Source organism: Physella acuta, unplaced genomic scaffold, assembly GCF_028476545.2.
Source record: "Physella acuta isolate Inbredline_101_S28 unplaced genomic scaffold, ASM2847654v3 ptg000704l, whole genome shotgun sequence".
Taxonomy (NCBI): Eukaryota; Metazoa; Mollusca; class Gastropoda; family Physidae; genus Physella; species Physella acuta.
In genome coordinates, this window is record NW_026732223.1 from 174286 (window position 1) to 190082 (window position 15797).

General features: G+C 37.1%; 1 protein-coding gene across 1 annotated transcript; it reads right to left on the reverse strand.

Annotated features, from left to right (window-relative positions):
• Positions 1-2342: 2342 nt before the first annotated feature.
• Positions 2343-9205, reverse strand: LOC131949601 (basic proline-rich protein-like). The gene is made up of 4 exons (XM_059311443.1): positions 9014-9205; positions 8436-8978; positions 7288-8386; positions 2343-2719 (listed from the first exon to the last, which is right to left on the reverse strand). The coding sequence occupies exons 1-4, from the start codon at positions 9203-9205 to the stop codon at positions 2343-2345; spliced, it is 2211 nt and encodes a 736-aa protein (XP_059167426.1).
• Positions 9206-15797: the final 6592 nt, after the last annotated feature.

A 15797-nucleotide genomic window follows, 5' to 3' on the forward strand; every position in this document is an offset into this window, starting at 1 on the left:
AAATACTCCTCTCCATCGTGCCATGATAAAAATTGTATTGACATTTGACAAACATGCGATACCTACAGCAAAATGACTTTTCCTGATTGAAAACGAGATTAGTCTGACAACAGAGAAAAAATAAACATATCTATTATAGTGTGGTTGTGGTAAAGAATACGACGTATGGTCTGTTTAACGCGCCTTTTTAACCCCTCCTTAAAGCCCTCACGTTTACTTATATATATATATATATATATATATATATATATATATATATATATATATATATATATATATATATATATATATACATATATATACATATATATATACATATTATTATATACATATATATATATATATATATATATATATATATATATATATATATATATATATATATATATATATATATATATATACGTGTGTGTATTTGTGTGAGCGGGAGAGAATGTGTCAGTGTATATGTGAGTTATAGTACCGGTTGTCACTATACCAAGTAGATATCCTAAAGCATCAGCGATATCAACAAATATAAGCGTCAGCACAATGAAATGTAGGAGATATAAAAGACCGTACGGACTGTCAGTAGTCTCTAAGTCCAACACAGACTAGCACAGACCTTCATTACTTCATGAACAAAGTCTTAGACAGATTATATTACAAAGTGCCTAACATAGACTTATGGAGAAGGACAGGGCAGGAGCCTATGGCAGTGCAATTAAGAAGGAAGTGGCGCTGGGTGGGTCACACACTGTGAAAGGCTGACTCTAATGTTACACGCCATGCACTTGAGTGGAACCCCCAGGGAAAGCAAAAGAAAGGGAGTACAAGACAGACTTGGAGGCGAAGTTTTCATGAAGAATTGAAGCACACAGATATGTCTTTGAAAGTTGCAAAATCAACAGCCGGGCAACGGACTTAATGGAAGCTTATGGCTGAGATCTATGCTCCACAATGAATACAGAGGATTAAGTCAAGTTACGACAGTGCCACCAATGTTGCTATATCTCTCGATGAAGTACCTCGCCTAGATGACTGTCAAGTGGGATCCAGCTACTTTTTATATTACTGTCATGTTTTTATTTCTGTCAAATTTCCTAGTGTCCACAACCTGATGGTTGATACGGGTTGACTGGCAGCTAAACCTTCACACGGGAGTATAACAGTGTGAGTATAGATCGGCAGTGTTTCTTCCAGAATTTTTTCTCGGGGGGGGGGGGGGATCCGGGAGGCGGACACTGGTAAAAGAATGTTATCTATACATTTCGTTCGTGGAGGGGGGGGGGTGGTTAGACTTGCCTGGAAGAAACTCTGTAGATCGGGCTTACCCGTAACTAACCATTACACTTACATTTTAAGTGAAAATTGACATACTTAATTAAACCTTTACCAACAGGGTAATATTAGAGTGTTTTGTTCTCTCCTGTCTGTATTGCCTGCTTGGTCAAGGTTTATGATTGGGTCTATGCAGTTTTCAATGAATAGGTCAGAATTAGGGTTAGGATTAGGACTAGTGTTTAGGACATAACCCCCTAGCAAAATAATATCTTCGAATAACTTGCCCCTGCAGTACGTTAGTTTTAAGTACCACTTTCAGATCAATAACTACGAATTCTACTATTCACATAGTTCAGGATTAACGACAGACTTTCAAGAGAAAACCAGACTAAATAATAGCCTGTGTATTAAATATTCAAGAACGTCTAGAAATAAATAATGTGCTATTCTAATGTCTATCCAACTCCTATACACGGTAGTTAAAACTTTGATAGTGACCAGACGAGTTTGCCTGAAAAGTTCTAATAGTGTTAGGTTGGGTGATTGGGTTACCCATTAGGAGCATCAAGGTGATCTCAAATGTCTAATGACATGTTTTTAAAACACTATTCAACAACAAGGAAGTTATGGTCAATGAACTTAGTTGGGGAGATAATAAATAACGTGTGGTTTGAAGGAGTTGTTTTTTTGTTGACATGCAAGATATTTGAGGTTGGAAACAAAACCTGGTTGGCAAAACAGAGAATAGTTCTAGAAAACCTAGGTAACCTGTATACAAAATTAGCAAGAAAGTAACTATAGTTACGGCGTTAGGGACTTTTGTGATTTTTGTATGTGTATAAATACAAATACTAACCTTAATTCGGGACTATAAGTATGTAATAAAATATGGCTTCGTGTTAAAATGAACGTCTGCCTTTATTCTTCTTTTAAATTTAAACTTTACTGTATAACACATGCTACATCAATTTAAAATTTAGCCTAAAATAAGAGTTTTAGTTTTGTTTTCTTTTCAAGTGCACTTTGGGGAGGGGTGGAGTAAGGATTAAATAATAACAAAAGACGTCGACCAAACTTCCCTACACAGTGTTCTCAGCTTGCGGTTTAGCTGCAAGATACATCAGTATCAGTCTTTCTAAAGCGTCGATTCCTGCTGATTCATTCAGCAAAGCGTTGTGGTTATCGTTCTTAACCACGCTTGTGAGTTCCGGTCCGTCTCTATGGTAACGGCTGCCGGCGTCAGCAAGGGAGTTAAACACAAATTTCTGCTCGTCGACTTCCATTTGGTCTGGCTGCTGCTGATCTGAGGGAGCTAAAGGAGCTAAAGGGAGATGTCCAGATCGTTTCCCGAGCTGGCGGTAGACGCAGCACTCACAGCGTTGTTTGATGTCGGTCTGGTGGCAGGAGGGGCAGGTGCAGGCACTGGCGGCGACCAGCAGGTGCAGGAACATCAGGCCTGGAACAAGAAATAGAGAAACATCAGGCCTGGAACAAGAGTTAGAAGAAAAAAATATTATTGTGAACTGCAATTCATCTTCTTCTTCTTCGTTTTTAGTTTAAAAAAAATATATGTATACATATGTATATATATATATATATATATATATATATATATATATATATATATATATATATATATATATATATATATATATATATATATATATATATATGTATATATATGTATGTGTATATATATGTATGTGTAAATATATGTATGTATGTATATATATATATATATATATATATATATATATATATATATATATATATATATATATATATATATATATATATATATATATATATATATATATATATATATATATATATATATATATATGTGTGTGTGTGTGTGTGTGTGTGTATATGTATATATGTATATATATATATATATGCATGCATAGTGGAATCCCCTACACACCCAATAAGTCAACGCAAACGAACACCAAAGCCCAAAAACTAATTCCGAGTTGAAATAAGTACACGCTCAAAGTATTTTTAACTTGTCAAGGCTATGACAGAATGATATTTTAACATCATTTCTTTACAGTTTTCAAGTTAATTGTATTTTAATAGCTAGTTTTATTTTGAAAGATGAATATAAGAAAAATAATTTAATTGTTGGTTTTATTTTGAAAGATGAGCCTAAGACAAATAATTCAATTATATTTTTATAAATCAAATCTGGCTTTAGAAAATACTAATAATACAATATTTCTATGTTTTTATTTGTATATGTTGATGTAATTATTTCTATTTGAAAATTTAAAAAAAAATTTACAACCATAAAAAAAACAACTTTTGAACGGCACTTTCACGGCAGGAATCAACATAACTATAATTGTTGAAATTCTATCAACCTTTCTACGTTTTGTTTAATCTAAAAACAATTAGAATGATAACAATCGAGAGATAATTTTTTTTCGTTCCAAATTCTAATAAAAAAATATTAATCGCGTTAGTTTTAAGATACTAAATTTTTTATTATTTTAGAACGCGTGTTTAACCTCGTTTTAAACCCTACTCTTTGTTATGTTTTTCTACGCTTCAGAATTAATGAATCACTTTAACTTTAAGTCTTTATATTCTTGAAGCGTAGATAAAAAATAGCAATGAATATGTCATAAAAATGTTATATTTGGCGATTACTTTTTTTAGATACAATTTATCGTAGTTGTTTATCTCAAGGCTATATCCATTAAAAAGTCGTAAACTTAAACGTGTTTTTAAGTGATCTATTTGTGTACTGTGTATCTTATTTCAAGAAAGCAAAATAGTGGGTTTTTTTTAAATTGATTCAAGAATTTGGTAAGCTTCGTTTAATTAATTGCAAAAAAATAATTATCGAAAGCTTAAAAATAACTTTAAAAAGTTGCTTCGAATATTAATCAGTTTGAAAATAAAAACAAAAAAATACAATTATTTGAATAGTTTTCAATCTATAACTTAAAAGCAATTAAACGGTAAGCTTTGAGGATCTGGTTTAGTGAACAACATAAATAAATACAACTATCGAAAACACAATTTAAGACTGAGAAAAATTGTCAGAATATCGTAAAAGCTGTTTTGAAGTCATTAAAGCGTTGGGGTCTTTTATCAACCCCATCTTTTAAGTTCTTTAGATTTAAAATCATACAAAAGAAAACTATTTTCCCGAAATATTTAACACAAATTAAATATTCAAAAATATTTAATATAGTACAGAAAATAATGTTCTTTTGTTTTCAATGTTTCAATTTCTTTGTGAAATAGTTATCAAGCGTATAAATTATTAATAAAATAATTTGAAAGAAAAATGTCATCCTATTGTCTTAACTTAGCCATTTTTACTTTCTCGTATTCGGAGTATAAATAAAAGTATTCTAATCGTGCAGAGAAATCGAAAACGAAATTTCGAAAACTTTTGAGCGATTTCCGGTAACCGGGAGTAGTGTTTTCTCCCTTTTCCGTTTGTAAATACTACTAACGTGAGTACTTTATCAGTTAGGCAGACGGAATGTCGTAGATAATTATTAGATCGTAACTTCGGCTTCTTTCAACCTCTGAACGATCCCCGGTAACCAGAAATGGTACTTTATTAATAGTTTCTCAAAAACCTTCAGAATTTGAAAAAAAAACGTTTCGCCTGTGTTTTCTCGAAAAACGAGTGGTTTTGTCACAAACTGATATATATATATATATATATATATATATATATATATATATATATATATATATATATATATATATATATATATATATATATATATATATATATATATATATATATATATATATATATATATATATACATATATATATATATATATATGTATATATATATATATATATATATATATATATATATATATATATATATATATATATATATATATATATATATATATATATATATATATATATATATATATATATATATATATACGAATAAGTTTAGGAATTTTAACTCCTGTTTTTAACTGTAGCTGTTGCCTAGGTGATAAATATTAAAGTTTTGCAACGATTTTAAGATTCTGTTAACGAATTTGTAACAAAAATAAGTTGCTAAGCACTGTCAAACTCGTATCTACACTTAAGTGGTATTCTCTGTTGGAAATCAACTCAAACGAAACAACTCTCTCTGTGTGGGCTTATTGTTAACAGCGATGTGATTAGCAAACCGTGGGTTTTTTATTTCAAAATCCCACCTACACGTGGTAATGGATATGTCTAATTACATTTGTAGAAAACTCTCAGAGCAGGGGGGGGGGGGGAATGTGATAAATAATATGGTCAGATAATGTCAATGGTCGAACACCGTCGCGAGTATCGACAGGAGTGTTTCTTTCAGACATGTTACATTTTTTCCCCGTGGGGAGGGGAGGGGGGTTGAAACTTACGGGTGGGGGGGGATGGGGACGGACTTAAATTCTCGGGTGGGGCGGACGCTAGTTAAAGTAGTATATATATATATATATATATATATATATATATATATATATATATATATATATATATATATATATATATATATATATATATAATATACATTCTATTTTGTTCGGGGAAAGGGTGGGGGGGGGGGGCGGTAGACATGCCACGGAGAGTCGGCGATGGCCCACTCCTTCAAACTCCCCCCCCCCCCCGTGGGTATAGATGCTTGAAAGAAACTCCGATTGACAGTAAAGAGGTTGGCAAAAATATCACACCTATAATTATACAGTAACTATATATCTATATGTCTAATTATTCAGTAACTATAGATCTATGTCTAATTATACAGTAACTATATATCTATATGTCTAATTATACAGTAACTATAGATCTATATGTGTGTGTGTGTTGGTTACATGTCTACGTGTGTGAGTGCGCGTATGTGCGAGCGTGCAGATAAGTGAGTGTGTGAGTGCATGTGTGGGTGTGTTTATGTTTGTGAATGAGTTAGAATATGTGTGTTTGTATATGTGTGCGAGTGTGCATATGCGTGAGCGAGTGCGAGTATGTGTGTGTATGTGTGTGCGAGTGTGCATGGGTATGAGTGAGTGAGAGTATGTGTGCGAGTGTGTATGTGTGTAAATGCGAGTATGTGTATGTGCACGCACGTTTTGTATGCCTCAGATAACACAGATTTAAATAAGACTACAAAATGTAAGTTTTTTATTTAATTTATATACAAAAAAAAAACCGCAACGAAATATGCAACCCCATACATAGGTCACATCTGAAACATGATGACTCAACGTGTGGGCGAGATGACTTTTTTAAACTAAAACTTTTCTCAAAGTTTATCTAAATTATGTGTTTTTTTTCTTTTATCTAAATAATTACTTCCCTCTTTTAACTTAAAAATAAAATCCTGCAGTTTTTCACACTACCCGCCATCTTTAAAATTCCAAAACTCGCTTAACTGATTTCAGGCTGACGTACTAGAAAGACGAGCTTCGTATTTATGCAATCGGACACTAGAAAATATATCCTTGTATATAGGTGACTAGGGCAAGATTGGAAATATATTTTTGTACAGACGGTGTTAAATTGATGTATTTCTTCGCATATATTTTGTAGGTGTCAAAGAAAGGTGAAGCTGACCTTATTGACAAAGTTACCGCGGATTAGATTTGTTTTGCATGTCCTGAAATAAATCTGGAATTCCAGGGAAAGATGAAACATAAAACTCAGAATCATCTTACACGTAGCCACATTTTTTAGTATCATAGTTAAGACGTAGTCCGTATAATAAGCTGAAGATTAATAATAATAAAAAAAAATACCCCGTTAAGATTTGAGCATTAAAAATGCATTGGATATTTGAGCTTGTATATTTACGCAGCGGGGAGGGGAAAGGGGGGGGGGGGATACTGAGGTTTTGGGTTCAGATATATTTATGTGTATAGACGAATTGTGAAGCTACATCTGACACACTTTTGTTATATCGCAAAATATTAAGACTAAGATACTAACAAATGTAGCCAAATCCCCGACTTAAGATTTGTTTTCTCGGAGAACAAAGAGAGTGGAGAAGATATTAGATAGTCAGTGGACAGTCGTTGATTGGTAGAATTGGACTGGCCTTGAGTGGACTGGCCTTGGATGAACTGGCCTTGGGTGGACTGGCCTTGGGTAGACTGGCCTTGGATGGACTGGCCTTGGATGGACTGGCCTTGGGTGGAATGGTCTTGAGTGGACTGGCCTTGGGTGGATTGGCCTTGGGTGGACTGGCCTTGAGTGGACTGGCCTTGGGTGGACTGGCCTTGGGTGGACTGGCCTTGGGTGGACTGGCCTTGGATGGACTGGTCTTGGGTGGACTGGCCTTGGGTGGACTGGCCTTGGGTAGACTGGCCTTGGGTGGACTGGCCTTGGGTGGACTGGCCTTGAATGGACTGGCCTTGGGTGGACTGGCCTTGGGTGGACTGGCCTTGGATGGACTGGCCTTGGGTGGACTGGCCTTGGGTGGACTGGCCTTGGATGGACTGGCCATAGTAGACTGGCCTTGAGTGGACTGGCCTTGGGTGGACTGGCGTTGGGTGGACTGGCCTTGGGTGGACTGGCCTTGGGTGGACTGGCCTTGGGTGGACTGGCCTTGAGTGGACTGGCCTTGGGTGGACTGGCCTTGGGTGGACTGGCCTTGGATGGACTGGCCTTGGATGGACTGGCCTTGGGTGGACTGGCCTTGGGTGGACTGGCCTTGGGTTAACTGGCCTTGGGTGGACTGGCCTTGGATGGACTGGCCATAGTAGACTGGCCTTGGGTGGACTGACCTTGGGTGGACTGGCCTTGGGTAGACTGGCCTTGGATGGACTGGCCATAGTAGACTGGCCTTGGGTGGACTGGCCTTGGGTGGACTGGCCTTGGATGGACTGGCCTTGGGTGGACTGGCCTTGGATGGACTGGCCTTGGGTGGACTGGCCTTGGGTGGACTGTCCTTGGGTGGACTGGCCTTGGGTGGACTGGCCTTGGATAAACTGGCCTTGGGTGGACTGGCCTTGGGTGGACTGGCCTTGGGTTGACTGGCCTTGGGTGGACTGGCCTTGGGTGGACTGGCCTTGGGTGGACTGGACTTGGGTGGACTGGCCTTGGATGGACTGGCCATAATAGACTGGCCTTGGGTGGACTGGCCTTGGGTGGACTGGCCTTGGATGGACTGGCCATAATAGACTGGCCTTGGGTGGACTGGCCTTGGGTGGACTGGCCTTGGGTGAACTGGCCTTGGGTGGACTGGCCTTGGGTAGACTGGCCTTGGGTGGACTGGCCTTGGGTGGACTGGCCTTGAGTGGACTGGCCTTGGGTGGACTGGCCTTGGGTTGACTGGCCATGGGTGGACTGGCCTTGGGTGGACTGGCCTTGGATGGACTGGCCATAATAGACTGGCCTTGGGTGGACTGGCCTTGGATGGACTGGCCATAATAGACAGGCCTTGGGTGGACTGGCCTTGGATGGACTGGCCATAATAGACTGGCCTTGGGTGGACTGGCCTTGAGTGGACTGGCCTTGGGTGGACTGGCCTTGGGTGGACTGGCCTTGGATGGACTGGCCTTGGATGGACTGGCCTTGGGTGGACTGGCCTTGGGTGGACTGGCTTTGGGTGGACTGACCTTGAGTGGACTGGCCTTAGAAGAATTGCTGGCCTTGAGTGGATTTGCTTTGGAAGAATTGCTGGCCTTGGGTGGACTGGCCTTGTGTGGATTTGCCTTGGGTGGACTGGCCTTGTGTGGATTGGCCTTGGCTGGACCGGCCTTGGTAGAATTGGACTGGCCTTTAGTGGACTAACCTTGAGTGGAAGAATTGGACTGGGCTTGAGTGAATTCTTGAAGTGGTTGATTTTCCTGAAATTCCTGAAGTGGTCGAATTTCGATATTTCTTCTAGAAATTCCTGAAGTAGTTGATTCTCGAAATTTCTTCTAGAAATTCCTGAAGTGGTGAACTGTAGTATCACCAATTCCCGCTCGTTCTTGTGGTTCATTTCTTGAAAAGTTGTTGAACAGGGCACTTTTGCTGTTAAGGGGAGATTCGTTATGTGAAACATTCGCTAAACGAGGTGTTCGTTCTATGAGACGGGTTCGTTGTACTTGACGTTTTGCTGTCACCTGGAGATTTGGACTGCGGCACTGTGCGGAACACAACTGCCCGCACGCAAACACACACACACACACACACAGACACAAGTTCGTAGAAACACACAACAAGTGTGTTTTGGGGGGGGGGGGGGGTGGGGGGGTGGGTTGGTTTTAGTTTAGAGAAAAGAGACAGTACTATCAACCTAGCGCCCGGTGTATCCTTCCTCAACGGGCCATTTTTCTCGTTCTATATAATAGTTTCGCTGTCTGTCTATCTATCTATCTATCTATCTATCTATCTATCTATCTGTCTGACAAGAACGCTCTAGAGAAAAGACAAGCAATTTAAAAACATGCATAGTAATTCGAAAAACGAAGTATGACGTCGACACATTTAGCATAGAGTAGAAAATAATCTCAAACCCAGAGAGTGCTCACAGTTATATGACGTCATTGATTTTCGCGCTAACATTGAATAAAAAGGAAATGTTGTCTAATCTAAATGGTTTGCGTGAAGAGTTTCTTGCATACAGTTCTTCGTGTAGGGGCGAAGCTCCACCCCCCGCGTAAGAACGTCTGAGCCCCCCCCCCCCTCCCCAACTCAAAAGAAATTTCTTCATCGATACTCTATAATAAAATTACCGCCTAATTAATGTGTCTAATCTAAAAAGTGGTTTTCTCGCAATTTCTTTAATGCAATTCTTCGCGTAGTGGCTAAGCGCGACACCAGTGTTTCTTTCAGACTTTTTCCTCCCCGGAGAGCGGTGGGGGTACTTGAAATTTTCGGGGGCGGGGGTAAAATTTTCGGGGAGGGGGCGGACACTGGAAAAAGTATATAATTATATTTCGTTGAATGGGACGGTAGACATGTTTTTTTGGGGGGTGGGGTGGGGGTGGGGTGGGGGTGGGGGGGGGGGTGTGGGGTGGGTGTGTGGTGCGGGGGTGGGGGTGGGGGGTGGTGTGTGTGTGTGGGGGGGGTGGGTTGGTTTTAGTTTAGAGAAAAGAGACAGCACTATCAACCTAGCGCCCGGTGTATCCTTCCTCAACGGGCCATTTTTCTCGTCTATAATAATAGTTTCGCTGTCTGTCTATCTATCTATCTATCTATCTATCTATCTATCTATCTATCTATCTATCTATCTATCTATCTATCTATCTATCTATCTATCTATCTATCTATCTATCTATCTATCTATCTGTCTGACAAGAACGCTCTAGAGAAAAGACAAGCAATTTAAAAACATGCATAGTAATTCGAAAAACGAAGTATGACGTCGACACATTTAGCGCACAGAGTAGAAAATAATCTCACAGTAATATAATGACGTCATTGATTCTGGCGTAAATATTGAATAAAGAGGAAATGTTGTCTAATCTAAGTGGTTTGCGTGAAGAGTTTCTTGCATACAATTCTTCGGGTAGGGGCGAAGCCCCACCCCCCGCGTAAGAACGTCTGAGCCCCTCCCCCTCCCCAACTCAAAAGAAATTTCCTCATCGATACTCTATAATAAAATTACCGCCTAATTAATGTGTCTAATCTAAAAAGTGGTTTTCTTGCAATGGGACGGTAGACATGATTTTTTTTTGGGGGGGGGGGGGGGTGGAGGGGTTGGGGGGGGGGGGGAGTGTGTGTGGGGGGGGGGTGGTGTGTGTGGGTGGGGGGGGGTGGGTTGGTTTCAGTGTTTCTTTCAGACTTTTTCCTCCCCGGAGAGGGGTGGGGGTACTTGAAATTTTCGGAGGCGGGGGTTGAATTTTCTGGGAGGGGGCGGACACTGGAAAAAGTATATAATTATATTTCGTTGAATGGGACGGTAGACATGTTTTTTTGGGGGTGGGGGGTGGTGGAGGGGTGGGGGTGGGGGGTGGTGTGTGGGGGGGTGGTGTGTGGGGGTGAGGGGTGGGGGTGGGGGTGGTGGGGGGGTGGGGGTGGGGGTGGTGTGTGGGGGTGGGGGGTGGTGTGTGGGGGGGTGGGTTGGTTTTAGTTTAGAGAAAAGAGACAGCACTATCAGCCTAGCGCCCGTTGTACCCTTCCTCAACGGGCCATTTTTCTCGTTACCTTATATTAGCTGTTTAAAAACATTAAGAGATATTCTTTCTTGATTGTTTTTTTTATCGGATAAAAAAACAGTAATCTCCATGCTAGGGGAGACGACTGAATACAAATACATAGAGTCTTGCAGCATTAGTTTCCCCTGTATGTATTCGTTTTATTTATCTTCTTCATTTAAAAAAAAAGAGAGAGAGAGATGTTGTTGTTGAAGTATTAATAGTTTTTAATTAATTACTTCTCGTAGTTAAATTGGGAAACTAATTGAAATTCACACGCAGTTCACCTTGGTCCGACGACTTTGCACACGTTAAGCCGTTTAAAAAAAAAAATTAGACACACAAACCTTTATGATAAAAAGCTTTTAAATGTACTGATAACAAGAAAATAAAAATAGTTCTAAAAAAGCTGATCGCTCATGAGTTCTGCGACAAGACCAAATCTTTTATCAAAGAAAATAAAATAGTTCATCTGTTTCTATGACCTAGACATACATGAGTATAGTGTGATCAGTCGCCTTTTTTTCCCCATTAGACCTGGGTGGACTCGAACACGGGATCCGAACTCAAGACTCTCAGGTTGGCAGTGGTGAGCTCTACCATTCAACCACACCTTTCCACCCATACATGTGTCATAAAAATAGGAATTAAATAATGAAAATTTAGTTTGGATCTATATTCATATAGCCAATGTAGTAAATTGAATTGATAAAATATTAATTTCTGAAATAAACGAAATATTACGTACATTACCCGATATCTCTAATTTTCATTTCCATAACTCATTAACTCAATTAAAATTCAATGATGTGTTTGACCTTCTTTGTTGACCTGAAATGATATTTCACTCCGAGTCTACTTACATATGTATCACAAACCTAACGCTATTAAAACTATAAACTAAGTACCGAGAAATTCCTTAGAGACTCGGAAACTCTAGTAGAAAAGTATCTTTCACTTTTCGTTGATCCCAAGCTGAACACGACACCATTTCAAAAAATCCCCGCCATGTTTGATTCTATTAGATCACAAGCCTACCCTACCCGCCTCCTAGTGTTACTATCTACAGAACAGGATATCAGTTACAGGTAGGCTAATTAGTCTATTTTTAATAATCTAAATAGAAAATTATAAATACTTAGAAACTGCTGAAAGCTTTATGCTTGGTCTGTAATAAACTAAAGCCATATATATATATATATATATATATATATATATATATATATATATATATATATATATATATATATATATATATATATATATATATATAAAGTTTGTTGGCGAATTTGCAACGAAATTTTTACACCCGATATTTTTACACCTCGTTGATGCTTAGGATGTCAAACTCTGGGATTAGAACTCTGAACTATGTGATTAGATGTTGAACTCTGTTAGTCCCCCCCCCCCCCCGAAAATTTCAAGTGCCCCCCCCCCCCCCCCCGGGAGAAAAAAGTCTGGAAGAAACACTGGAACTGTAGGATGAGAATGGTGAACTCTGTGATTAATTAAAGCTTTGAACTAAGTGGTGATCAGAATGTTGACCTCTGTTATTTAAATGTTGACAACCGATGCCAAAAATGTACCCTGTCTAGACAGAGTGGATTTCAACACCCGCACCCTTGCTAGACCCTTGCGAGAATACAGCCAACTAAATTGTCATTAAGAACCCAAAAGAATATCACCTTTCAAGGCAATACAATACCGCACAACAATATGATATTACAACCAAATACAACTCAGAACAATATCATATTTCAACTCAATACAAACCAACAAGTTACAAGGGCGAATAACTCTTAACTAAAAAAGTATTAAGTTTAAAACTAATATTACTTGAACTTTTACAAAAAAGAATTACAGTTAATGGATGCCCACACGTTTGGCGATTGCGATTTTGGTATTCAGAAATTCAAAGGTGCTAAATTTAGACTGAATTTCCTCATATTCACAGTTCAATATTTTAAACTTAGAAAACGATTATACTTCATACAGGCGTCACTACAAGATTATATTTTACAAGGTAATCATTTTTTAAAGAGTTAAGTTTAAGGATTAAAATTACGCGAAAAGGTGGGTTTTAAATAAATCGAAGTGAATCTAGTTACTAGTTTTTAAAATAAGAGTTGCGTTTTTAATTATTTTTTTTAAAAAAAAAAGGGTTTTTTTAATTAATAGAAAAGTGGGCAACACAAGTGGATTATCGGCAACTTGACTCCACTTCAACGCCATGACTCAGGCTAATGGATTGGTGTAGTGAAACAGAGAAATTTGTAGTAATATATTAAAGATGGGACTGACTAGATGCAGAACATAACAGAAAGAAAATTGAAATATTTGCAACAAATCTCATACTATATGATGACGTGATGACGAAGAGAACAAGGAGCGTTACAATACTATTTAAATAGGCCTCTCTCTCTCATTTTCTCTCTCTCTCTCTCTCTCTCTGTATATATATAATATATATATATATATATATATATATATATATATATATATATATATATGTGTGTGTGTGTAAATTTATAATATGTATATATATATACAAATATATATATATATATATATATATATATATATATATATATATATATATATATATATATATACATACATTATATATATATATATATATATATATATATATATATATATATATATATATATATATATATAATGTATGTATATATATATATATATATATATATATATATATATATATATATATATATATATATATATATATATATATATATATGTGTGTGTGTGTGTGTGTGTGTAAATTTATAATATATATATATATATATATATATATATTTATTTATTTATTTTATATATATATATATATATATATATATATATAAAGTAATGCGTATGAATTATACTGATTTTTGCTTTAAACGCATGTTTGTAAATATACTTATTCAAGTATTTAAAGAGTTTATCAGGAAACGATGTCGCACTTTTAAAAATAATTTTACCCCACCCCCACACTACCCACCCTCACACATCGTCAAAAAAAAATTCTGACCCGCTAAACCCTCGAAAATGACGTCTGTTTTATAAAACCATAGTTTTGAAAAACCTCTTAGCTTTTAAGACTTTTTTTTTGCCTTTGTTAGCGAAATAATTACTAGATCTAGATTTATTATAATCAATGATGTTTGTAGTAAAAAAAAACAACAACAACAGGTTATGCTGTGCATTTTGTTGCTCTCATTTTCAACCTACTTCGGTCATTTCAACCCTTGAATAATAAATAAGCAGCCTTTATGTTATCATTATAAACCTTTCTTTGACTCAAGTGAAATATTTGTTGTAAATGAAAGCAGAAAGAAGTGACATTATGGCATTATGACATGGAACAAATATATTGAATAAAAATAAGTAATTTCTTACATGTATGAATTTGTAATTTTATGAAATACGTCCTATATAAACTTAAACCACAGGTTTGTAGTGTCAATTGAAATGTTTTTGATATTCTTTTTTATTTAATATGTCCTAGATTTTTAGCACCGGTTCTATTTCAAGTCACGAAGGATTTCAGACGTCTAGACAAAATTGTTGGATAGTTTTTCTTGGCCTTGTCGAAAAACGGTGTCAGTATCATTCTGTTAATTAATGAATGCGTGAAAAAATTCCTAATCAAAATGAACATAAATGTCAAGTAAAAGTTTTTCGAAATATGTGCTAACGTTCGCTTGTAAAGTGTAAAGAGCAATGTCTTGATGACATCGACATGTATGTCTTTAAATAGTGTTTATAAAACAATTTTTTATTTTTATTTTGAATAGTAAAGTAAAGTTTCCCTTTCAAACCTAACGGTCTATGGGGCAAGTGAAGGGGAAAAATGAACCGCATTTTTTGTACTGTCGCATCAGGGATGAAAACTGACCCAAATTTTGACCGGCTGACATCTAGGTCAGTTAAGGGCAGGACCGTAGAAGGTGAGGCAAGGACTGCCGGGTTTACAAGGACACTAACAAAGAGAGCTGCTCAAAGCCGAGTCCGGTGGAGAGGTGTGGCTACAGCCCTTTGCTCACCATGGCCACAAAAGTGAAGACCCTATGTAACTATAGGTTACGTTGCTATGGTTACTTTACCCAAGATGAGGCAGATGAAGTAGAGTTCATCTGTTTTAATGACCTGGCATAAAACGGGATAGTGTGGTCGTTACTATGTCCAGCCACCTTTGTTTTCTTATCGTGAGTCAAATACTCATCAGAGCTGGGTGGAATCAGGGACGTCCTGCAGTCTTAAGCCCGGATTTTAAAGATGATGAGACCACAAAATGTCAAGATTAGGAATGGGTGTTCAAAGTAAGAAAAAAGAAAGTCTTAAAAGTAAAAAAAAAATGTCTGCATTTGCAAATTTATAACATAATTTTTAAATAATAAATTTCTATGTTTCAAAGCTCCGTTTTTAATATTTTAAAAATATTTTATG